Below are 26,740 nucleotides of genomic sequence, written 5' to 3' on the forward strand. Positions count from 1 at the left end.
TATATATAAAGTAAAATGTCAATGAATGTAAATAAAAATAAGATACAGAATAGAAAGTAATGAAGGCAAGAGAACATTTGGACCTTAGGATCTTTTCAATTGTATTATTTCTGTCATGTCTACTCCCTGTCCCTGCCCGCCTCCACAATGATGAATTCAACCTTTTTGAAAAAAAAAAAAAAAGTTTACTTTTTTCTCATTCATTTTATAGAATAGTATTCAAGGGTGACTTTTGGCAAGATTTGCATAGCAAAATGCTTTATAATTTTGAATAGCCCCAAATGGTGATCAAACGTAACTGAATAAACCCGCTTCTTATCTTCTTTGCTAGAACTTGGCCGATTCACACACACACACATCCTCAGGACTAGAGGCTGGCCTTCTTCGGGTTATTTCATTGGATAGCGCTGGAAATCTCTCCCCTCTTCCTTTTGTTCTGTAGTATGGGCCTCTTGTGGCATCATCTAGAATGAACTTGACGTTGGTTGCAAGAAACTAAGAAACAGTTTATTTAAGTAACTTGTCAATTATCTTCATCATTTCACATTCAGAGATGATTCTGCTTTCTTAGTTGAACACATTGAAGAAGAAAGCCTCAGTTTCCTGGGGCAGCTCTGGACTGACCTCTGGGCTCTGGGTGAGTGACTAGTTGTCCATGCTGTTGGGGGAATATGCGGCTGTACGGTGGGGAACAAGTCGTTCTCACAGGTGTCCCCCATAACAATATTACACAGCAAATGGCTTGGGGCCACAAGCTGCCCTGGTTGATCTGAGGTCAGTGTGTGATGCTGTTTGCTGTGAGTTTAAACCATGATGCCGACCTAGTAGAATTGTAGTAAAACTGTCAAAACCATCCATTTCTCTCACAGAACTAGAAAATTCCAGAATTTCTAAATATTGATGTGTACTGTGTATATTTGTGTTGATGACAACGAAGAACGAATTAGTGGATTTTGAAATCATTTATGTAAAATATTCTACTCTGTTCTCTCAACCCTCAGAGTCAATTCCTTTATAAAAGGTTTATTGATAGATCCCTCCTTTCACCTCAATAGTTTTCACCTAAAATTTCAGTTTTTTAGACTTAAAATTAAAAAAAAATTTTTTTTGGCCACACCGTGCGGCATGTGGGATCTTAGTTCCAAAACCAGGGATCAAATCTGTGTCACCTGCATTGGCAGGTGGATTCTTAACCACTGGACCACCAGGGGAGTTCCAAAATTTGAATCACTGATTCATTCAGTGATTAAATAAAACTTTGGTAATCAATCACATACCCTAGGGTTCAGGTTGATTTTTAATTTCTTTAACTTTTGACAGACAATCCAGAGATGGTTTGGGTGAAAAATCAATTGATAGATTTTATTCAAAAACTATTATAATTTCCACAGTGGATAATAGACATGATAGGTAACACGTATTGTTAAAACTGTGTTTATTCATTTACTAGGACTGCCATAACAAAGTACTTCAGACTGGGTGTCTCGAACAGCAGACTTTTATTATCTCACATTTCTGGAGGTTGGAAGTCAAATATCAAGGTGTCGGCAGGTTTGGTTTCTCCCAGGGCCTCTCTTCTTGGCTTGTAGATGGCCACCTTCTCCCCATGTCCTTACACAGCCTTTTCTCTGTGCTCACACATCCCCAGTGTTTCTTCCTCTTCTCACAAGGACCCCAGTCATATTAGATGAGGGCCCAGACTAATGGGGCCCTCTTCAGTTCAGTTCAGTCGCTCAGTCGTGTCCAACTCTTTGCGACCCCATGAATCGCAGCATGCCAGGCCTCCCTGTCCATCACCAACTCCCGGAGTTCACTCAGACTCACATCCATCGAGTCAGTGATGCCATCCAGCCATCTCATCCTCTGTCGTCCCCTTCTCCTCCTGCCCCCAATCCCTCCCAGCATCAGAGTCTTTTCCAGTGAGTCAACTCTTCGCATGAGGTGGCCCTCTTAGTTACCTCTTTAAAGGCCCTCTCTCCAAGTATAGTCATATTCTGAGGTACTAGGGGATAGAGCTTCAACATATAAATTCAACCCATAACGCTGTGTGTGAAAACAAAAAACCCATTTCCATCCTTGTGGTTTTCTTTGTGCACATAAAATTCAGCACACAAGGTGAACATTATAGAAAAGTCTGGGTTTTTTCCCTGTGATGAATGTTATTTAAACAGTGAAATGAGACTTTATAAGCCATCACATGCTCAGTCATGTCCGACTCTTTGTGATCCCATGGACTGTAGCCCACCAGGCTCCCCTGTCCATGGGATTTCCCAGGCAAGAACACTGGAGTGGGTTGCCATTTCCTCCTCCAGGGGATCTTCCTGACCCAGGAATCGAGCCCGCATCTCCTACATCTCCTGCATTGCAGGCGGATTCTTTACCACTTGAGCCATTAGGGAAGTCCTGAGACCTTTATATGCGCATCCAGTTTGTTTCAGTACCATTTACTGAAAAGACCTTCAATTGAAAAGACCTTCAAAAGACCTCCCCATCAAGTTGCTTTGATCACTTTGTTGAAAATTAATTATGTACATATGGATTAACTTATTCAAGTATTTTCTTTAATAGATTGTTTTACTGTGAAGAGTATTGTTTGCTGAGTTGAATGTTTACAACACAGAAGGACTATTTTTATATTAAACTTTAAAGTTATCATTTCTGGACTAAATATACTGTCTTAATTTTAAAACAAACAACAACAACTAAAATCAGTGAAATGAGGGACTTCCTTGGAGGTGCAGTGGTTAAGACTCAGTGCTTCCATTACAGGGAACACAGGTTCAATCCCTGGTCAGGGAATTGAGATCCCATATGCCTCGAGGCAGCCAAAACACACACACAAAAAAAGCAGTGAAATTATTCTCTAAAAGCAACTAATTCTCAAAAGTGTTTATTGTTAAAGTTCGGTGCCTGGGGAGGGTGGGAGAGCAAGAATCATTAAATGGGTAGAGCTGTGGAGAAGGCAATGGCACCCCACTGCAGTACTCTTGCCTGGAAAATCCCATGGACGGAGGAGCCTGTTGGGCTGCAGTCCATGGGATCGCGAAGAGTCGGGCACGACTGAGCGACTTCACTTTCACTTTTCACTTTCATGCACTGGAGAAGGAAATGGCACCCCACTCCAGTGTTCTTGCCTGGTGAATCCCAGGGAAAGGGGAGCCTGATGGGCTGCCGTCTATGGGGTCACACAGAGTCGGACACGACTGAAGCGACTTAGCAGCAGCAGCAGCAGTCCTCCAACTCCAGGGAGCCTGGTTCCCATGCTGACAGCCCACACTTTGGGAGCCCTTGTCCTACTCACCCTTTCCCTTCTAGAGCCCCTCCCACCCAGGGAACTGAGCTGCCTTTCCTGTGGGACTCCATCTCCTGAGGGAAGATCGAAATGCAGGAGGCCAAGCCCTCAGGCTGCCTCATTCCCACGGGGGCAGCCACATCCACACAGGACTCCGGGCAGAGCCAGGGCCTCAGCTCAGTCTCCAGGCCTGGCCACCCTCTGCCAGGTGCTTGAGTGGCTCTCACACCAGCAGGACCTGTGCTCACCTCAGGGACCACAGCGCTGGACCTACCTGCTGACTGCTTACTCTGCGCAGCCCTGCTGTACTGGTTCACTGCATCCTTCCCACACCCCCATTTAACAGAGAGCTTAGTCTTATCCCAGGTTATTAGCAGCAGAGCAGAAATCCACGATTATGTTCTCCTGACCCAGGACTCATGTTCTCACAGAGATTCTGTTTTCATCCATAGGCCACTCTGGTGTCTGGTAAAGCCCCCAAACTCCAACTCCTTCCCTGACTGCTGTTAAATGCGTAAAACAAAATACAGAGGATTACCAAGGAAACCAGTTACAGTGCAATGGGTACAACAAGGCCTAGGAGCAGATCATTGCCCCAGCTTCCAAAGAGATCTGCAACAATTATACTATGATGTGAAAATATCACATGAAAAACTGTTGGTGAAAAGGTTTCAGGTGTGGTTTGTGGCCTACATTTATAATTGAAGGAAATGCTAAATTGTAGTTAGAATTTAGGGGAAATAAGTATGTCCGTTTTTTCACCCACATTCATGAACCCCTGAATTCTGTCCACAGACCTTGTGGGTATGGAGATCCAGGCTAGGAAGGCCTGCCTATTAGGATTTAGGCTGCTGTTGAGGCTCTTCCATCAGGCCCAGTCTTGGTTCTGACATGGCTCTCCTGCGGCCTTGGACTCTACTTCTCTGGTGAAGTCAAGAAACTAAGCGCCCAGACTTAAAGCTCGCCTGCCCCTCTGCTGTGGGACTGGTTCTTTACCCAGGCCCCGGGGTGCTCAGGGCTGATGCTGGGAGCTGTTCCAGTGGCCAGCATATGGCTTGTTTGTGTGATACCTGATTCTTTCACTCCACCCCCACATAATCAATGAGACTATGTGCCATGTATTAGGGAGACCTGGTGTTCACAGTGGGGTGGAAAGACAGCCAAGAAGGGGATCCAGCAAGGGCCTGACATGCGGGACATGAGACTGATCTTCTTTGACCCGTGTGCTGGGGTGGCAGGTTCAGAGTCTGGGGTTTCTCACAAACCTCCCTCAAGGTCCAGCCTGGACAAGTCCAGACCAGCAGCTATTCAGCTAGCAAAGAGCCAGGAGACCATGGCAGCCTCTGGAATCAGCTTTCAGCATGGAGGCAGGTGTAGGAGTAGTTTATCTGGAGGAGAGTGAGGCAGGGGGGCAGTGGGAGCTGCAGCAGTGGAGAGAAAGGAGAACTGAGCCTGGGAAAGGTAAGCGCGCTCACCCGCAGATCCTCACCCTGTTGTTTATGTGAGGTGGTCGGGGGCAGGGGAAAGCCCAGCTCTGTGGTCCAGAGGTTTATTTATAAGCCAGTTAATGCACAGAGAGAACCACAATAGCAACAGAAAACTGTAAGAGAGTTCAAGAGGCCTTGCAGGGTGGCAGTCTCCTGAGAACGCCCCTGCTCCATCACCTGGCCCCTAAGGTGTACAGGACAGAAGTTCAATTTGATCTTTGCAACCAGAGACTGACTTATGAGAACCAAACCCAGAAGAGGTTCCTGGTGGTGATTACTATTCACTTCTTCCTCGGTCTTAGGATAACAGGATGGCAGACTAATCAGGGAGCACAGAATCTGACCTGATGAATTGGAGCATTGAGGGGCCTTTCATCCACCAAGCTCATGAATGGTCTGTCCCATGGAGCCCGTCTCTCGTGCCCTCTGGGTGGACCCAGCCACCCTATTCCTTGATGAGCTGCCTCCTCCAGCTCTGTTAATACCATTGCTTTGGCCACAGCATCTTTGACAGTTAGTTGGGCCTGAATCCAGTTTCAGACCCTCATTCTTCCTCCTGGTCCTGGAACACAACTCTGAGGCCTCTGAAGGTGCCCCTGCAGTTGGAGCACCCCCTTCATAGCCTCCAAATGCAGGCCCCCAACTCTGTTTACACTGCCCATGCAGCCCTGTGGGTGACTGGTGTTACCCAGGAAAGATCAAAGTAAGGGACAGTGCAGCCCAGCCAAGACTGACATTCAAGTGGCTCCTCTCCCTCACTTGTCTCTGTGGCGCAGTCCTCTCCTGGGCTTGCCCACTCGGTGCTCACAGTATTTCTTCTCTGTCAAGAGAAGTAAGGGACAATAAGGGACAGATCCCTGATATTTTTTCTTACCAAAGTAAGGGACAGATCCCTGTCTAAGACAAGCTCTTTTTGAAAACCAGATTCTGACCGAGTTTAAGGTGAGCTGTAATACAAGTGAGCCCTTCACCTGCCTGAAAATGCTTATCTAAAAAGAGCAGAGATCAAAAGGACTTGATGTAAACGACTTTTACATATTTCAATGAGTTATTAATTTCTGAGTCCCAGCATCCTTCCGTGTAAAATGTGTTTGAGATGATGGAAATAAAGTGCCCTTTATTATCCAGTTGACTGTCAATAAATGAGAGCAGCTGTCGCTGCTCTAGAGGTTTCTAAATTTCATTTTATAGAAGGCACTCAGAACAGAGTGTCTTGATTCCTATCTTCCAGAAGCTTTGACAAGTCTAGTCATGTCCTGTTAGCTTTTCCATTCTGTTAACGTCACAGAAAGCAAGCCATCCAGCAGAACGTCAATAGAAAGTACAGCTGACCCTTGAACTATCGATATGGAGGTTAGAGGCACCGATCCTCCATGCACAGTCGCTCCTCAAATCACAGGTCCCATGTACCCTGATTCTGCATCTCTCGATTCAGTCACCCATAGATGGTGCAGCACTGCAATGTTTACTAAGAAAAAACATCCATATTTAAGTGGATCCGTGAAGTTCCAACTCATTGTTCAAGGGCCATCTATATTTGATTCAAGGTGTAAGTTTCCCTCAACTTTTAGTGATTGAGCTAAATTAATACTTTTAAATTCTAAGAAATTGTTTTCTGCAATTAAGAGACTGTTGAAAATAAAAGAAAGATAATTCTGCTATTTGAAATTCAGGACACACGTTACATAGGAACAGTGTTATTCAGGTGGTCAGTGTCCCAGGCTGCTCTCTTGGTTTAAGGCTCCGTGACCAGGCTTCTCGAACATTAATGCATGTGAATCACCCAGGGATCTTGTTAAAATGCTGAAACAAATTCAGTGTGGGCAGCAGGGCTGAGATGTGATGTTTCTCATGGTGATGCTCCGAGGCTGATCCAGAAGCCCTAATGATCTAGGAGTAGCAAGGTCTAGGTGGGAGAAACTGGGATGCTGAGGGTGTGAAAGTGGCTGAGGGGTGGGGCATCTGCTGAGACCCCAGGGACGGGACTCTGCGGACTGGGGGAAAAGAGTCCAGGATCGGTGGTTAGCATCACTCCTGGGGCACATCCTTCCCATGCCTAGCTCCTGACATTGACCAGGCTGCCCCCTTTTACTGCTGCTGCCCACCATGGCTTCCCTGTACTGTCCTACAACCTGGAGTCTGCCCCTCCCTCTGTTCCCTGAGCATCACACTCTGCAGAAAGCCTTTCTAAGGAACCCTGTTTCTAGTAAACAGCTCCAAATCAGAGGTTGGAGTCCTCCTCTCTTTTTTCCTCTGGCTCCTGTAAGGAAGTGCCAAGTAGCACAGACGTAGGAACCTGGCCTCCTTGCCCATCTTACCTTGTCCCGATCTCACCTTGTCCCCATCTCCTTTCCCTGGAGGACTGGACGAACTTCGAGGGCAAGAACAGAAACAGATTTATCTTTACATTCCTGCGGGGCTACTCAGACCTAGACAGATGTCAGGAATCTCTTGACAGAGAAGAAACGCTGTGGGGCACCGAGTGGGCAAGCCTGGGAGAGGACTGTGCCAGGGAGACAAGTGAGGGAGAGGAGCCACTTGAACGCCAGTCTTGTCTGGGCTGCAGCGCTGGTAGTTCCCTGATAACCTCCCGGCTTCCTCGCGCTGCAGGCCAGGAGCCTTCCCCGACCTGCTTTGCTGGTGGTGGGATTTGCTCGCAGTATCTCCGGGCACTCTGGCTGAGAATCTTCCCTGGCTGCATCCTTCCAGAACAGTAACATCCTAGCCATGTTGTGAAGGAATCCCGCCTCTTATAGAAACTCAGACTGTCCCTTTGAGGTGAAAGGGGAAGGAAGATTAGGACAGAGAATTATTGAGACATCTAATATGTGACGGTGCTTTGTTTCTGTTTTGTTTTACAGATTTGTCAGCCACACTGTTGAAAGCTAACTGTTCAAGATGCCCGTCCCGCCCCCTCCAGCGCCCCCGCCGCCGCCCACGTTTGCTCTGGTGAGTGGCTCTCCCCATCTATGATCCATGCATGAAGCAAGCTAAACAGACTCAAACCTGGCACACGTGTGTTAGTTTTCAGTGTGTTTACGTTCTGGCTTAAATATGAATGATACCGTACGCTCTCCAGGTGCTGGAGTAAGCCAGACCCTGAGATACAGCAGAAAAAATGTTTTGCAGTCTAAAGTCTCATACAATGCACAGGACACATGCAGAATGTGGATTAGTTAGGTCTGCTCCACCTCGTCTATCAAGGGAGACATATCCTATTCATTCAAACATGCTGGCCCAGGATAGGTTCGCAGGACCAATTCTGCCCAGTTTGCCCTTTTTCCATTCAAATGGACTCAGCTTCCAGCCTTTACCATCTGGGCAGGATAGTCCAGAAACCCAGGTCTGCCCATCTATCTGAAAATGCATCCATTAATGTGTCCTCCAGACTCGCTCATTTCTTTTTCTCTGCCTCTCCCTGTCTTTCTTCCCACTCTGTTTTGACAAATAACCCCCATCTCCCATGCCATCCTCCCCCACACCCTTACTTTGCCCTTTAAGTCCATCCTCACGTTTCCATGTGTACTTTCCAAAGGAATGTATTCTCTGGGCCCATCCCGTCCCATGATGGACATGTCCCAGAAGTTACTGCAGACTCTTCAAGGAAGCCTCTTCCAAGCAGCCCTCCATGTAGTAATCCAGAAAGGCTCCCAGACGCACCCCTAGCACGCGATGCCTTCACTCTTCACTCCGGGAAACTGAAGCTCAGAGAGAGTCTTTTGCCCAGGCTTCCAGGCTTCTTTCTAGCCTGTCTCAGGCTGGACCCTAGTTGGGAGAACAGACCATTAATTAGCTTGTTGCTATTCCAAGTGTGATCCTCCAACTCCTGGTTAGAGTCCCCCCAAAATAAACAGGAAATTTAGAGTAGTTTAGAGCAATCTGATAATGGTGTTGTGTCTATCGCTTCTAAGATTGTATTTTGTCTGTCTTTTTAAAACTAATTCGTTTTTCTAATAATTCATTGTTATTTTACAAAATATTGGTCCATGATGGATTGGAAATTTTTTTCTTAAAAATTCATCCGTCCCTAAAATGAGTTTGAAAAGCTCTGATCTGGCGAACATAGAAGAACTAGTTTTTATTTCCCGAAAATTATAGTTGTGTACCACTGCTGGGTCGTTCACGCCTAGATTTTTAAAAAAAAAAATGCTCATGTGTTTATTTTAATGTGTATTTGAAAAATTATAACTAGCACACCCAGGGTTTAATAGTGAGTTACCAATAAATTTTGAGGCAGAACAGGAGGCCAAGGAGGGTTGTTTACCCAAAACCATGAAGAAAACCAACATGGACATGTTATTTACCCTCTTTAGGCCTCAGTTTTTTTTATCTTTAGGATGAAGACAATAGGTAATTCAGAAAGCTCTTTCCAAGATGTCCAAGGCATGGTTAAGTTATAAAAACAAGTTTCAGCAGTAGAGGATGGTCCCATTAGCAAAAGTGAACTGAATATGCAAAGAACCTTTCTGGAACTGACTGCCGAGACGCTCTTAACAGGCTTGCTTCAGAGGAGGGTTGGAGGTCAGTAGGCAAAGGGCGTTTTATCTATTTTTTTCAACTGAGATATAACTGACATAAAACATTGTGTAAGTTTAAGGTGTACAGCATGTTGAATCGATACAGTTATGTATTCCAATATAACTGCCACTGTTGTTTTAGCTAATGCCTCTATTACATCACATAATTATTATGTCTTTTTTGTGGTGAGAACATTTAAGTTCTGGTCTCTTAACAGCTTTGAAGTGCATAATACAGCACTGTTAACTTTAATAACTATGCTGTGGAGTTAGATCTCCAGAGCTTAGTCATCTTTTAGTTGCAAGTTTGTACTCTTTAATATCTTCCCAATCTGGGGAAGAGGCATTCGGGACCCCATGTTCATCCTTCTCTCAGGCTCTTGGGCTCTGGAGCCAGGCTGCCAGGCTTTTAATCCGAGCTCTTTCTCTTAGGAGCTGGGTGACCCGAGCGATGATTTAACTTCCCTGTGCCTTAGTTTCCTTGACTCTATAAACTCACAGGGTTGATGAGGACCAAATGAACTAATATACATAAAATGCTAAAAACGATTCCTGATCCATAGTAAAAGTTATATAAACGTTAGCTGTTATTATCATGAGCAAGTAATACCTGAATTATTTTAAGACCCTTTCAGCTTAAAACAGAGATTTCTGTTCAACCTGCTTCAGGGTTTTCTGCGCTCTCCCTCTTCCTCTAACTATAATAAACAGCTGGGTCAGGTATCAAGCTACACTTGCCCAGGTTTACTCCCTGTGGCCTTTCCTGGCACATCTGAAGTCAGAGCCTTTCAGAGTCCCTCGAAGGACTCTCAGGCCTGCCAGAAGCACCTCTGGGTTTGGGGAAGACGACTCTGCCTGGGACCAGGCCAGACCAAGCCAGTTTCCAAGTGTGACAGACACAGGCACACGCCTACTTTTGAGTCCATTTGCTGGGCTCTTATTGTCCCTGCTCCTCAAAAGAATTCTGGAAAAACAAGATCCTAATTTCACAGTAAGGAACTTTTCCAAAAATTCTGAAATCATAGAAAATACTCAAAGGTTTTAAAGTAGCACCTTTGTCTACTGTGCAGCCTCTGGGAGGTAAGCTTTCAAAAGGATTAGGGAACTATATTTAATATCCTGTAATAAACCATAGTGGAAAAGAATTAAAAAATAAATAATTTGTAAAAAGGGATTACACATGAGGAACCCCTAAGGCCAGAAGGATGTGAAGGGAGTTTGGAAAGTAAAGGAAATGTTGTGTATCTTGATGGCTACACGATTGTATAAGTTTGTCAGAATTCACAGGACTTTACACTAAAAGGGTGATTTTACTATATGTAAAATGTAAAAATTATATGTATTATACCTCCAATCTGCCTTAAATTAAAAAGAAAAAATTATCTGGCAATGTAACCAGAGGGAATTAATTTTCTAAAATTTTGGTGGATTAAAAAAATACAGCTGACCCTTTTTACTAAAAGCAGTTTTCCTCTTGCACCAGGCTAGTTCCAAAAGACAGGCAAGAGAATATATTCTTCAGAGAACATTCTAGAGGATGAAGCCTCACAGAATCCTGCGGATTCCTCTCAGACTTAAAATTCCCTTCTCGTCTCTAGCCACCCAACCCTGGCTCTGTCAGTTACCGCCAGATTGTGGTCTGAATTTTCAGAGACTTTGATCAGGGACTGACTCTTCCTGCATGAAAAATGAATGTAATTTATTGCTGCATCTGCTCCCAAATGTCTGGATCTTAAAAAGAATGACATCGGGTCTAAAACTTGTGGAGAATTTACAGCCTATTGCCAAGAACCTTAATAACAAGCTTCCAATACTCTAGCTGTTCCCACTGAGTGCTGTAGTACATGATGTTAATTCAGAAGATGAATACATGTTTGCATGGTTTCCTTTCAGGCCAATACAGAAAAGCCTTCCTTGAGTAAGTCAGAGCAGGCTGGGAGAAATGCTCTGCTCTCTGACATCAGCAAAGGGAAGAAACTAAAGAAGACAGTCACCAATGACAGAAGTGCACCAATATTGGACAGTAAGTAAAAAAAGTTATTTTCCATGGAGATAAGTGGTTTATGACCTAACAATCAACCCTACCCTTCCCACCAAAAAAGTTTTTTGTTTTTTTTTTTTCTGGTTAACAACAGCTGTGAAGCTAGCAGAATAAGGGACTGTATCATTCATTGTAGGCCATGGCTCTGGCCTGGGTTCCCTCTAATGCTGCAGGAAGCCAGTATAATAATTCTTTGTCCAAGACACACACAGCAGTGATTCTCTGAATTATTCACAACACTTTACAACACTTTCTGGAAATTAACCCCTTGTCTTGCCACAGAGCAAAAGGCAGCATGAAATATGGAAAGAGCCCTAGTCTTGGAATCAATGGATATAGATTTAAGCCCTGACCATCTTCAACCCTTGGTCTCCATTTGTAAAATGGAGATAATAGCTGTTTCACTGCCCTCACACGTTTGTTGTGAGCATCAAATGAGACAGTGCTTATGAGAGTGTTATGTTGCCCGGAATGTATAATTCACGTGTACAGATATGATTATTAGGAGGTTGGAGAGAGAGGAAATGAGGTCACAGCTTTGCTTATATCCATCATAAATCTGAGCTACTTCCTGGAACAAGATAGGGTATGTATAAACAAACAAGCACCTACCATACAGGGCTACTTATTAGCCTTTACAACAGAATGAAACATTACAGATGACTAGAATCTACCAGAAGTTAATTATCAGGCCTCAAGACTATCTCCTTGCACTCCTAGACATTTCCACTGCCAGCCAGCAATGCCCAGAATTTGTCCTAGACTATGGATCCCACTTGGACTCAATAGAAAATAGACTGCCCAAAAATCACCAGAGGGAGCTTTGTAGACAAGGGAATAATGATGCAGGATTTTAGCCGACTGGAGGATTAGAAGAGCTTAGGAAGAGTTTCTAGGAAAAGTGCCTAATGAGTAGAAGAGAAAGATGAGAATTAGGAGATGTGAAAGTGAAAGTCACTCAGTCGCATCTGACTCTTTGCAGGCCCATGGACTTTAGTCCAGGGAATTCTCCAGGCCAGAATACTGGAGTGAGTAGCCGTTCCCTTCTCTGGGAGATCTTCCCAACCCAGGGATCAAACCCAGGTCTCCCACATTGCAGGTGGATTCTTTACCAGCTGAGCCACCAGGGAAGCCCAAGAACACTGGAGTGGGTGGCCGACCCCTTCTCCAGCAGATCTTCTTGACCTGGGAATTGAACCGGGGTCTTCCTGCATTGCAGGCAGGTTCTTTACCAGCTGAGCTACCAGGGAATCCTAATGGGTAGATGAGAAAGATGAGAGTTAGGTGAGAACACTGGTGTGGGAAGAAGGTAGAAAGAGGAATGTCATGACAAAGGCCTTTGATACTGGGTGCTCTGTTACTGGGCAGGGTGGTACAGATCAGAATGCACCCCACTTCAGTGGAACTAGGGGGTCTTTGACTTTCAACAAAGTCTTATCTATAATGGGTAAAATGCCCACAAAATGGTATGGTTATTGTATAATCAGTCCCTTAGTTTTCCTTATCTTTGTCACAAGGTTCTCCCTGGGGGTTGCCCAGCCCAGGCATTTCTGTCTGGGGAACCTACATCCAATGCCATTGAATCGTGGTGCTTGCTATGGGGCTAGAGGAACTCCATCTGCAAACTGCCAACCTCCAGAACAGAGCCCAGTGGTTCTCTCACTATGAGAGGGAGCTCAGACTCTGGAGAGGTAGATGTGAAGTCCCTAGATGTTGAAGGAGAATGGACTGTCTGGGGCCTAGTTCTGAATCCACTAGTGTAAATTCATTATATTCTTCAAGATACACTTCTCTCATTAAAATGGAAATAAGTGTTAGTTCTCCCTTTCAGCTGCTCAATGATGTTTAAGAATGCACTGGGCTTTGTGGACACCAGATGCAAACCAATGCATGCCCTCGTTGTCCGTGAACTTAATTGGACACTAATACTGTTGTCTCAAGCTCTTTACAAGTGGCAAAGTTCATCCATGGTTTTGTATTGTTTGCAGGTAAAACCTTCCTGGGCTCTATGTTAAAATGTTGACCATGGTTATGCATGTTGAGGTCAGCCTTGTCCTGCAATTTAATTTAATGCTAACAAAGTGACCAGTTAGCTAACCTCAGCTAGTTTAGTTTCCCTATCTGAAAGCAGCACAAATGCTGCAAGTTAAGAGCACTAATGTATGATGTCTGTTAGAACAGTACATCATTCTTTTTGAATGTTCAATACCAGGTAAAGGTGTCCTATGAACTGTAGTATTCCAAAATGTTTCATTCATCAGTGAATAACATTTGAATGACAAGGACATTATTCATATTACTGGCAATAATTAAAATTAGTAAAAATTTTAAATTTTATATGGAAGCAATTTTACACACACTTCCAGAAACTGTTATTCTGATTTGATATATTTTATTGTGTGAAGTAATTCTTGAGAGCTCATTATCAGATTGTCTGTTCTATTAGCAGAGTTCCCATCACTATCCCAGAAAGTCTTAACACCTAGAAAAGGTACAGAGCCAACACAGACTTAAAATAAATCTAATCCAGAAAAAAAGAAAACATCAATGAATAAAACAGAGCTCAGAAAGCAGATTAAATAAATGATTCAAAGCAGATTTTCTAAAATTAAGGATGCTATAATGAAGTTATATGCTAAAACATTTTGAAATCTTAATTTTTTAAGAAAAGTACAGATTTACCAGAAATCACTCATGAAGCCTCAATGAACAAGGGAAAAGTTGAAAACTTTATCAAATTACTTTTTCTCTACAAAGCTTTAGAGCCAGATAATTTTTATCAGAAAATTCAGATTTTAAGACATAGCTAATTCAAACACTATATAAATCATCCCTAAACACAGACAGGAAAGCTACCTGATAGGTGTAATGAGACTAACGTGATCCTAATATCAAAACATGACAAAGGCTGTGTATCAATGTCTCGGGACATGGGGCAATGCCTAATGGCGTTTTTAGTTACTACAACTTGAGGGAGGGGTTCCTACTGACATCTAGTGGGCAGAGGCCAGGGATGCTGTAAACTTTCTACAGAGAATAACAACAGAGAACTCACAACAAAGAATTATCTGACCCAAAATGTCAGTAGTTCCAAGGTTAAGAAACCCTACTACGTATAGACCACTTATGATCATAGATGAAAAGATACTAAAAAACCCAAAGACTCTAGTTCAGTAGTATACAGTATTAAAAAATAATAATTTTATAATTTACCAAGACCAGGGTTTATCTCATTTTTAATGTTAGAAAGTCTATATATCCATCATACCAAATAAGGAAAACTATATAATGATCTCAGTAAATCCTAAATAGGCATTTAATAATATTCCATGCTATAAAAATAGTCTTAAAAACCCAGAGTGGAACGATCCTTGCTAACTATGAATATTTAGAAGAAAAAAGTTATTTCAAACCAACAGTCAGTATGTAACTTTGAAACATTAGAGTAATTTTCATTAAAAGCAAAATATTATTTACTCAGTTTTATAGTACTAGTGACATTAATAATTTACTTTTAAGATAAATATATAATGTATATTTATTCTTAATAATTGTTTTAAAATAAACCATCTTTAAATTAATAACATTATTATGGGAACTCAGTCATCTAAGTAATTTCTTATATAAAACAGAAATAAGATATACAACTGTTAGAAAAGAGGAGGTAAAACCTTTGTGATTTGCAGACCATTTGTCTATTAGAAAATCCAAAGTGAAAGTGTGAGTCACTCAGTTGTGTCCAACTCTTTGTGAGCCATGCACTGTGCCCCCCAGACTCCTCTGTCCATGGGGATTCTCCAGGCAAGAATACTGGAGTGGGTTGCCGTGCCCATCTCCAGGAGGTCTTCCTGATCCAGGGATTGAACCCAGGCCTCCTGCATTGCAGGCAGAATCTTTACCATCTGAGCCATCAGAGAAGCTCAGAAAATCCAAGGTAAAAAATTATTACATTTTAATTTTGAAAATGCAAAGTGATTTATTAGATATCAAATGAAATTTCCTGATGCCAATAATAACCATATCCAAACTATAGTAGCAAAAACATTCATCATTTCAACAAAAATGTATATGAAGTAACCCTGAAAGAAATATGGGTGACTCTCATTACGAAAATTATAAAATTTTACTGAATGAATCAGAACACATGGGAAAACATAGCATGTTTCTGTAAAGTCTAAATATCATAAAAGTGTCAGTTCTCTCAGATTATTTTGTAGATATCATGTAATACTTATCAAAGACTCAACAAGGTTTTCCAGGGGTAGAACTTTAAAGAGTACTCCTGGTGGCTCAGAGGTTAAAGCGTCTGCCTGCAACTCTGCAGTCGCAAAGAGTCGGACACGACTGAGTGACTTCACTCACTCACTGGCCTCATAAAACATACATACATAAATTGTTAAGAGATAGTTTTTTTAAGAGGGTAAAATCATGGCTGTAATATGGATATAAAATAAACATATATCAAATATTTTATTTAGCTCATTAGTTTAATGAGGGAACCAATATGATATTATCAATTCAAAGGAGAATTATAAGTACCACACATATGCAAGCAGGTGAGTGTTGAAATGAATTTGCAAATAGGTGTAAAATAGGTCAATAATCAGTTGAATTACACTGAACACAGCCAATATGCATTTCTATGGACAAATACGCATTATTTTCAGTTTTCTACAACTTACAGACTTATAGACTAACTCAAAGGCAATGGGAAATGACCCAGAAGGCTAACTGGATACTTGGTAATCCTTTCCTTTCTTCTTCTTTTCCTTTTTTGTTGGTCTGCCCATTTCAGAATCTTTCACAATTTTTTTTTGGCAACAAATGCAAAATGAAACAATCTTTACATTGTCTCAAGTTGCGAAGAATTTTTAAAATGTTAAAGTCTACTGTTGGGTTTTATGATATTAAAAAATTAAAATCAACCTGAAAGGCCATCAAATAAGTAAATGGTTAAATAAATTACAGCACATTCATGTTCTAAAACACAATGCAATCCTTTAAACTCATGTTTTCAGAGAATATTTAATAACATGGGAAATGCTAACAAAATTGAGTGAAAAAAGCAAACTAAAAACTATGTAGTGAATTTGGTCTTAATTTTAAGAAAAAAAGGGTATACAGTGAAAAAACTGGCAGGGGAAAAAATATACAAAAACAGCGGGTATTTCCATGAAGCAAAATTATGGGATATTTTACTTTCCTATTTTTCCTGTTCCTATCTTCTCACCTTTTATTGCATCTTCTCCTCCCTTAACACATTCTTTCTTTGAAGATACGTTTATTTGCCAAATCTTCTGATACAGAGCAAATAGATATTATTAATTCATATGGCAGTGAGCCAGGTAGAGGAAAGACATTACCTATTGCTGATTCTTCCACCACAGGGCTTGAGATGGCCCTGGAGTAGAAAGAACCTCTGCTCTTCTGACTGGAAATAGGGTGAGTCCTTAAAATCCTACCCTTTAATGAAATCCCAGTTGTCCACCATGGGCTTAGGGTCAGCCAGCTTCCTGCTGTATCATTGTTTACTTGGGCCAGGACTGGTGAAGTCCTCTGGCAGTGTCTTCATACATGTGAAAAGAATGTGTCTTCTTCCTTCTGCAGAACCCAAAGGAGCTGCTGTTGGTGGTGGTGGCGGCGGCGGTGGCGGCAGCTATGGTGGAGGTGGCGGAGGAGGTGGTGGAAATTTTGGCGGAGGTGGACCACCCGGTTTGGGAGGACTGTTTCAGGCTGGAATGCCGAAGCTGAGATCCACAGCCAACAGGGAGAATGGTAAAGAGCGTTTCCTTTTCTTAGTTAACCGAAGACTAGGCACAATCTGGCAGTTTGAGATTTGGCATCCCCTCTGAGGCACTATGCCCTTTAAAACATTTTAGATTGCTTGAAATGCTAACACTGTTTTATAAGAGGGACTCTATTTAGCATCGTTTTTTCTTTTTAAATCAGGTCAGACAGCTCCATCGAGCTGTAAAATATTTGCCCAGTATCCTTGGGGAAACTTGTACTTTTTTGTACTTTTCTAAAGGGTGAGCTAGATTGGAAAGAAAAGGAAGGAGCAAATGAGAGCCACCCCTGGAAACTCTGTCTGGTGACATGGCAGATTCAGCTTTCTTTGTGAGGTAGTCTGACCTAGCTATCTAGTGGAGTAAATACTTGTGAGTCTCTTTTCAAACACACAGTGGAGCATGTCATATGGAATATAATTACATATCTCACAAAATCTAAAAAGGCATTTTGCCTGACAGACATTTGCCATTTCAGGGCCAGCGATTCTAGTATTCTCTGCAGGAAGCCATGGAAATGGGTCCTACAGGTATGTCATAAACAGAATGGCAGAAAGAAAAGTTGAACCTGGTCATGCCTAAATTAAAAACCTTACAGAGTGTGTGAGGCTCTCCCCTGATTGTGACAGAAACTCAAGAAATTTTTCCATGAAATTTTATTTTTTAATGTTTACTGTGCTAGAAGAATTTTATTTTTAATTCTATGGTCTTTTAAAATGTCACTGGGAAATTCTCACATTCACATAAAGATAAAGGCACTGAATCCTCAGAGTTAGCTGACTATTTTAGTTTTGGATTGTCAAAATCTAGAGGGAGACTCACTAATATAAGACATTTTATCTTACTGCTGCTGCTCCTGCTAAGTCGCTTCAGTCGTGTCCGACTCTGTGCGACCCCATAGACGGCAGCCCACCACGCTCCCCTGTCCCTGGGATTCTCAAGGCAAGAACACTGGAGTGGGTTGCCATTGCCTTCTCCAGTGCATGAAAGTGAAAAGTGAAAGTGAAGTCGCTCAGTTGTGTCCAACCCTTAGCGCCCCCATGGACTGCAGCCTTCCAGGCCCCTCCATCCATGGGATTTTCTAGGCAAGAGTACTGGAGTGGGGTGCCATTGCCTTCTTACTAGGCCTGCATTTAAAATTTATATATTTAAAACCTGCTGAAAGGTCTTGAGGCAGCAGACATATGCATACATTCAGTACTCTAATAGTAAGTGAGGAAATTTAGGCAAGAGACAACTGGAAGTAAAATAATTAAATGAAGATGGAATTGAAGTTAGTGCACAAAATGGTGTACCAGAAGTGTATACTTTCAGAGTATACAATTTGCATATTGGGTCATACATGTAGATGTAGATCTGGATAATAACTGTACCTTTAGGGCTTCCCTGATAGTTCAGTTGGTAAAGAATCCACCTGCAGTGCAGGAGACCCTGGTTCAATTTCTGGGTCGGGAAGATCCACTGAAGAAGGGATAGGCTACCCACTCTGGTATTCTTGGGCTTCCCTTGTTGCCCAGCTGGTAAAGAATCCACCTGCAATGTGGGAGACCTGGATTCAATCCCTGGGTTGGGAATATCGCCCGGAGAAGGGAAAGGCTACGCATTCCAGTATTCTGGCCTGGAGAATTCCTTGGACTGTATAGTCCATGGGTTACAAAGAGTTGGACACAACCGAGCGACTTTCACTTTCACTTTCTTTCACTTTAATCCAAACTTTGAAGATAAAACTTATCACAAGTTGGTGACATAGAAACATACCACACAGCCAAGGAAAATATAGCTAATTTCTAGTGCTAAAGTCAAAACAAAAAATTCTCTCTAGAGTTCACATTTCTCCACTGTATAAATCCAGCCAAATGTTTCTCATTGGACTTTTGGGTGAAATCTGAACTCCTTTTGGCCTACAAGGCTCTTTATCACCCAGCTTCTGCTGACCACTCAGGCTGCATTTGACAGTGTTCTCCTCTGTGCTCACTGTGTCCCTGGAATATGAGCCTTGGTTTTTTAACTTAAGCTTACTTCCACCTCAGGGCCTCTGTACCTGCTGACACTCCATTTGAAGCACCTCTCTTCCTCCTTTCCATGCCTGGCCTTGGAAAATGTCACCAAATGTCACATCCCCAGAGGAGCCATCCCCAGCCATTTTCACCTATCCTGGCCTCTCTAGCACTCTTCATGTCATCAGCCTATTTTAGTTTCTTTTTAGTACTTGTAATGATCTGAAAATATTTATGTGTACCGGGTTTTTGTTCATCTCCCCCATAAGAACATAAACTACAAGAGAACTGGATTGTTTCTATTTTGTTTACTCCTCTGCCTCTAGCATCTAGAATAATGGTTGGTTTATAGTATAGCAGGTACTCAATAAATAACTGGTGCATGTTTGAACTGGTAGGAGTTTTCAGGCTAAGCATTTTTTAAAGATTAGTTTGGGTTGCAAGAGACTCTGCAGTAGTGATTTGAATTTTTCCATAACTTTGGTTCCTCTTTAGTTCTGCCCTTTGTTGAACCAAAGCAGTCGAACATTAATTATGTAGTAGGGTGGTTCTGTCCTGTATTTTTGAAGTGGAACGACCTACTAGGGAAAAAACTGTATAGTTGCCTACTTGTTTCCAGATTAAGACCACTTCCTGGTGTCAGCTCTTTCAATTAAACTTTAACAGCTTCTTTTTTCCTTTTCAGTTTCTTATTTGAGCCATAATTCTTCCATTATATTTTTCCCATCCTCTCTTGCACATTTCTTTACAAAGGGGCTAGGTAAGCCCTCCCATATAGAAACTTATATTGGGATAACTTCACCTAAGATGGCTAAATTATTTTTCAAATGTGAGATACAGGGTGGGAGGACTGGGATAGTGATGGGGAGAAAAGAAAATCCTTAGCAGAAACCACCAGTAGCAGTCCCATTCTGTTCTTGACCTCTTGTAATGAACAGCGATCTCTCCAGAACTCTTACCAACATCATCCTGGTTTTTGTCCATCCAAAATTCCCAGAGAGTGCTCCAGAATCCCTTTGAAAGCTGATGGGTTGTAGAATCTGGGACTAGAAGAAAAACAGAGACCTGTGATCTATTCCTCTGCCTCCAAGAAAGACACACTGAAGCCCCATTTATATAAATAATAGTTTCCTGTAGTTTACAGCATCTAGGAAAGGGCTTCCAGTAGCTGGCAATATACTCTAGTTCTCTGATTTCCTTTCAGGGTCCTAACTTAACGGCTTTTTTCCTGTTCTTCAGAGTCCGGAGGAAGCCGACCTCCAATCTTGCCACCAGGAGGAAGAGCCACATCCGCCAAACCTTTCACACCCCCAAGCGGCCCAGGGAGGTTCCCTGTGCCTCCTGCAGGCCACAGAAGCGGACCCCCAGAGCCTCAGAGGAACCGAATGCCTCCCCCGAGACCCGAAGTGGGCGCAAAGCCTGATAACATCCCCCCTCCAGTGCCTAATACTCCAAGACCCAGTCAGTCAAGTCTGCACAACCGGGGGTCCCCCCTAGTGCCGGGGGCTCCCCGGCAGCCCAGTCCTGGCCTGACCCCTCCCCCTTTTCCCGGAAACCGAGGTGCTGCTTTCGGAGGAGGCTCCATCCGTCACACCCCCTCAGGCTCCTCCACGCCTTTCTCCACTAGGCCTCCGCTGCCTCCTACTCCGAGCAGGGCCTTGGATGACAAGCCCCCTCCTCCGCCTCCTCCGGTGGGCAACAGGCCCTCCATCCACAGGGAGTCGGTGCCGCTGCCTCCCCCTCAGAACAGCAAGCCCCCGGTGCCGTCCACCCCGCGGCCGTCCTCCTCCTCGCAGGCCCCGCCGCCTCCGCCCCCCAGCCGGCCGGGCCCTCCTCCGCTGCCCCCCGTGTCCAGCGGCAGTGGCGACGAAATCCCGAGGCTCCCGCAGAGGAACGTGTCCCTGTCGTCGTCGGCGCCTCCCTTACCTTCATCAGGACGGTCGGGCCCTCTTCCGCCCCCGCCCAGTGAGAGACCCCCTCCTCCCGTGAGGGACCCACCGGGCAGATCAGGTATGGCCAGACAGGACCGGGGTGAACTGTTCCCCTGCCTCCCAGCCAGCCCACACGTCACCATCAAACTCAGGAGAGGGGAGCCCGATAAGGGCTTCAGTGAACCCTCAGACTGCTCTGACCTTTGAAGACACATAGCCCATGTGACTTCCTCTTGACCTCCCCTAAATCTCTGAGGAGAGTGCAGGCCAATATTTCTGTCCATGTTTTAAAAGTGAGGTGACTGTGTAACTAATGAAGTGAAATGATCCCAAGTGAGTTAAATTAAGAATAGGCAACTCACCTTCCATCTGAGGCTCTGCCTCCTCTCCTGGAAGGGAATTTCTGCTGTCTTGCTGCTGCTGCTGCTAAGTTGCTTCAGTCGTGTCCGACTCTGTGCGACCCCATAGACGGCAGCCCACCAGGCTCCCCCGTCCCTGGGATTCTCCAGGCAAGAACACTGGAGTGGGTTGCCATTGCCTTCTCCAATGCATGAAAGTGAAAAGTGAAAGTGATGGGAACTAAATTCCCATCTCCAGCAGGAGGGCCCATTATTCCAAGAAGGGCAGTTGTTTAAGAGCAAATGAACTTCTGTACTACTTCTCTTCATTGGTCAAGCTTTGAGGCCACTTCCATGCTCAGTAAAGTCACAGCAGAGTCCATTTTGCTATCTGTTCATGTCTTGGGCACAGAGATCCCTTGGAGAGTTAGATAAAGGTATAAGGCCTATAAGGCCTTCTCTCCATAAAAATGCTCATAAACAAAAACTCAATTTGCCTGCTGTTTCATGGTTGAGGACCTACTGAAGCCCTTCTGTGTCCACACCCAGGGCTGAGAAACCTGGATCTAAGGGCAGAACCTTCACAGTATACGAAGTGTGAGGAGTTTGTATCTCTCTCCTACTTGTGATAGTTGCTTTTTAGTTTTCTGTTGGTTATTGACAGATTAAAAAGAGTTATCTCATTTTTTAATTTAACCATACATGTTAAATTGTACAGATGTTTGGAAATGGGGCATTTTTTTCTCTGTGAGAAGCTAACTGACTTTTCATGCTCTGACATCAAGAACCTAATAAACACCATTTTTTTCACCAGTAATCCTCAAACTTGACCACATACTGGAATTACCTGGTGAGCTTTAAAAATGATGATGCCTGGGTTTGTACCCCAGCGTTTCTGGTTTGATTTGTCTGGGTTGAAAACTGGGCACCAGAATATGAGAGAGCCCCCCAGTGACTGTAACGTGTCACAAAGTTTGAGAACCACTCCTTCAAACCACTTTGCCAGGGAGAGTCAGCTACAAATACAAAAAGTGGCTAGTCTATTCAATCTAGACATGGTGTCATCTCATTAAGGATGCTTCAGTGAACAAATAAGAACAACAGTCAGATGAATGAAGTGTGTTGTTTTCTCATTATCCAAAACCCCCAATGTGGTTGAGGAGCTATCTTCTTCTACCAAATGACTGAATCAACAGATTAAATATTCCCCAAAGTAGGATAGGCAGTGATACATATTTGTTGTTTCTTTCAATTACATAAGTCATACCTATTATAGAAATGCATAAAAGAATAAAAGAAAATAAAAATCATCTATAATTCTGCCATCACCAACATTTAGATGTAACATTTTTTAGATACCCTGTCTTTTTTAAAGGCATGTATATAAAAGTTTGCAAAATCAGTATCACACTACATACATTGTTGGCTAATTTGCTTTTATGTAACAGTATCTCACTAACATTTTCTTGATATGATTAACTGTTCTTTTACAACCTGACTTTTAATGGCTGCATAATATTAAATCGCACATGAGTACCTTGGCTTATTTATTAGTCATGTGGTCATACAGGCCATCTCTAGAGTTTTGCTGTTGCAGATATTGCAGAGATACATTCTTAGAGCTAAATATTTGTTCACACCCCTGTGTATTTCTTTTGGAAAAATTTCTAGGAATGGAATTTCTAGGACAATGGATATGCCTAGTAAACTATGGATTTCATAGGTATTGCCAAATAGGCCTCTAAAAATTCCCACCAATTTATGTTTCCACAGGGAACCTATGAGAAGTCGTCAAGGGCCATCTATATTTTCAGAGGAGGTTTGGCTTCATTGTTAAGGGAGTGCTTTAGAATTTGACAGAATGGAGTCATATCCTATTCTTCCATTCACTAGCTTCCTGACTTGAGGTCTTTAATCTTCCAATATCTCTGAGGCCTTGCCTGCTATCCTGACACTCCTCAGGGTTATCATCAGAATTAAATGAGACAAGTGTGTAGAGTAGTTGTCTTATTTCCCTGCATGTAGTTCAGTTCAGTTGCTCAGTCTTGTCTGACTCTTTGTGACCCCATGGACTGCATCAGGCCTTCATGTCCATCACCAACTCCTGGAGTTTACTCAAACTCATGTCCATTGAGTCAGTGATGCCATCCAACCATCTCGTCCTCTGACGTCCCCTTCTCCTCCTGCCTTCAGTCTTTCCCAGCATCAGGGTCTTTTCAAATGAGTCAGTTCTTCACCTCAGGTGGCCAAAGTATTGGAGTTTCAGCATCAGTCCTTCCAATGAATATTCAGGACTGATTTCCTTTAGGATGGACTGGTTGGATCTCCTCGCAGTCCAAGGAACTCGAAAAAGTCAATGATCATTTTTATTATTATGCTGCCAACAGGAAATAGAAATGTTTTCTTTTCTGTTATGCTTGCCTAGGTTTGTAGCTAGGGGCTATAAGGTTGGGCAGTTAGGAACATGAACAGTTACTTTTAAAGAGAGATGTTGGGGTTGATGAGGTTACGCAGTACCAGGCCCCATAGTATTGGAAGTCTAGTTCGCACGTAGGGACAGTAAGAGTAGTACTACCACTGCCTTTAAGCCCACAGCGTATGAGCCCCTTCTTCCCCCAGTGAATCTACTTATACTGACTGGGACTCCAGCTTTGAGAAGCAGATCGGGCAATAAATAAACCCTGCCAGGTGGGGCACTGAAGACTCCTTGAGATGAACCAGGGCTGGGTGTGCCTCCCACCTCCATTAGGGATCTGAGCCAAGACTTCCAGGCAGGAATATCTTCCATGGGTGGGTCATTCAGTATAAGGCCCTCTAGTTGGATTTTGAATCTGTAGTTAACAAAAGATATTTATACTTAAAGCACCATAAGATGTTGTGTTTACATAAAATAAAGCCAGCCTCTTGCTAGTGGAACACAGTGCTGAAAATCAGGCATAACTACTAAGGCCATTTTGACTTGCATGAGAAATGCTCAAGTTCCTTTTATATGCTTTTTTACTATTTCTGGCAACAGTGCAGTGAGAAAGGTGCTCTTTTGTAGATAGGAAATCAAATTCCATAGGATAATCAGCCTGTGTGGGGTCGGTGTCCTGCAGGAGCATTTATAACCATGCACATTGATTAGCTGACTGTCACTCCCTGTGTTAATCTGCCTCCCCAGATTAAGAGGAAGAACCAAAAAGGAACTCCTGCTCATCTCAGGATGACTGATATTTGGTTTCCTGATCCCACTTCTGTCTGGAAATAGATCATATGCATCACAGAAACATGCTTGTATAATTAGCAATAATACTCTGCATTTAAAAAGTTAATTCCTCTGGAGACCTAAAATAAGTTCATAACTATCTTATTTTTAAAACATTTACTTAATAAGTAGTATGTCACAGAAACTAGTTCAACAGCTGTTTATAAGGAATTTTAAATGTTTTTAAAGTACAGTTGTCAGTATAAACAAATGATTACCTGTTCTCAACTACATCATCTCCAATATCAATACTGACTCAAAGCCAAATAGCCAGTTAGCCATCAGTGTGCATTTGTTCCACATGTGTGTACATTTGTGCATTTTTGTGTTTATATGTGCCTCATTTCTTGGCTAAAGCTCCTAGGAAGTCTCCACCATTTCTCTGTTTTCTCAAGTAAAAGGGCATGTATCCAGCGGCACTCCGTAACTGCATGTTGATGATAGTAGCAACATGGTATGTCAGGTATAGCACTAAATGTCATTTTTCTTTGGCTCCAGGCCCTCTCCCACCACCTCCTCCAATGAACAGAAATGGCAGCACATCTCGGGCCCTGCCCGCCACCCCTCAGTTGCCGTCCAGGAGTGGAATAGATTCTAGTCCCAGAAGTGGGCCCCGGCCTCCCCTTCCTCCCGAAAGGCCTGGCACTGGGGCACCTCCCCCACCTCCACCATCAACATCAATTAGAAACGGCTTCCAAGATTCTTCATGTGAAGGTGAGCTGTGGTCCCAGCTATAATGGGGCAGCAACTGAGTGGGAGGTGTGTTTGTATGTTTGCGTGAACATTTCTTGTTTGTGTGACCTCCATTGTCACCACATTGCACAGCACTAATCTAAGCATTCTAGGGCCACTATGATTTCAAATGAAAAACAGTAATTGCCTTTTCCTTGCAAAAAGGCAGATCATTATTCTCTGTTCCTTGAGTTTCATTTTGGTTAACTTTCCAAAGATTCTAGAATTCTGAAAAGAACCATTTTTGTAACTTGCTTTCTTATTACCTACCTTTCTGAACAGTTTGCTATGGGTTTGAGACCTAATGGCCTGCAGGTATTGAGCAGCTTATCCCTGACATTGTTATCAGTTACTCTTTCCACTGGGGAGGAATAATTAAGAAAAGTATCCCAAACCCCAACCCCCATCTCCTGAGAGGAACTGGCTGGGTCCTAGTCACTCTAGCTAAAGTCACTTGGATCTGTCTTTGGTTTGATTTGCAGACCAGTACATTTTATCACTGATAGTGATAAATGACACTGTAATTTCATTTGCAGTAATCAGTGACATTGGTAGCATTTGGGGCTTTTCTCTAAACTTCTAGATGTAAAACCAGATGTGATCTCTGCTGTTCTATTTCATTCTGTGTCTTTCATTATATTAGTCTTCAGAGCAGATTGTCTGTTACTGAAGATACTGTTTGTTTCTCTTCCTCAGATGAGTGGGAAAGCAGATTTTACTTCCATCCGATTTCTGATTTGCCACCTCCAGAGCCATATGTACCAACAACCAAAAGTTATCCCAGTAAACTGGCGAGAAATGAAAGCCGGAGTGAGTATTTCTACAAGGGCTTTTAGATGGCTTCATACTTGAGTAGCCTGGGTCATACACAACTGAGGGTTGTGTAGGAAATTCAGGTCTCTTGTCTGGAGTGGGGAGATTTCTGAGAAATTACTCCTGGATTTGGAACCATTTAAATTCTAGTAAACTCTCCTTCTACATTCATTGAGGAAAATGGAGACATCCCGAATGCATATGAGAAGCGATTATTTTAATGTATCATTATAAGTTCAAAATACCTTTAGTTTGCTAGTAGGTTAAATTTTATTATTTTGGTTATTTGGACAATCTTTCCCCATTTTGATCTTCCTAAAGATGGCACAATTAGAGTCTCTTCTATTCCTACTAGTTTTGAGACTGGCAGAATGTCTCGTTAGTTATAAAACTCACTGTAACTATTTTGATCTTTTAAATATAAATTTACAGAGCATTACATGAAAATAAGTATGCCTATAATCTCTCTGCATAACAGATATTTTCATTTTACCAGGTTCTCTTTAATTTTTATCTATCTAATTCTGATTATATAGTTATAGAATATGGGTTTTGGGTG

The 26,740-nt window shown here is 42.8% G+C and overlaps 1 protein-coding gene across 1 annotated transcript in view; it reads left to right on the forward strand.

Moving 5' to 3' along the window:
• The window catches only part of WIPF1 (WAS/WASL interacting protein family member 1), a 130,185-nt gene that overhangs the window by 93,998 nt on the left and 9,447 nt on the right, over positions 1–26,740 (forward strand). Inside the window, exons 2-7 of the mRNA XM_055572181.1 lie at positions 7,641–7,728; positions 11,190–11,319; positions 16,945–17,112; positions 20,360–21,130; positions 25,135–25,350; positions 26,065–26,178. Of these exons, the coding sequence (XP_055428156.1) occupies positions 7,678–7,728; positions 11,190–11,319; positions 16,945–17,112; positions 20,360–21,130; positions 25,135–25,350; positions 26,065–26,178 (1,450 nt within the window). The 5' untranslated portion in view covers positions 7,641–7,677. The remainder of the gene's footprint in view (positions 1–7,640; positions 7,729–11,189; positions 11,320–16,944; positions 17,113–20,359; positions 21,131–25,134; positions 25,351–26,064; positions 26,179–26,740) is intronic.

The sequence above is a fragment of the Bubalus kerabau genome, chromosome 3, assembly GCF_029407905.1.
Source record: "Bubalus kerabau isolate K-KA32 ecotype Philippines breed swamp buffalo chromosome 3, PCC_UOA_SB_1v2, whole genome shotgun sequence".
NCBI classification, from domain to species: Eukaryota; Metazoa; Chordata; class Mammalia; order Artiodactyla; family Bovidae; genus Bubalus; species Bubalus kerabau.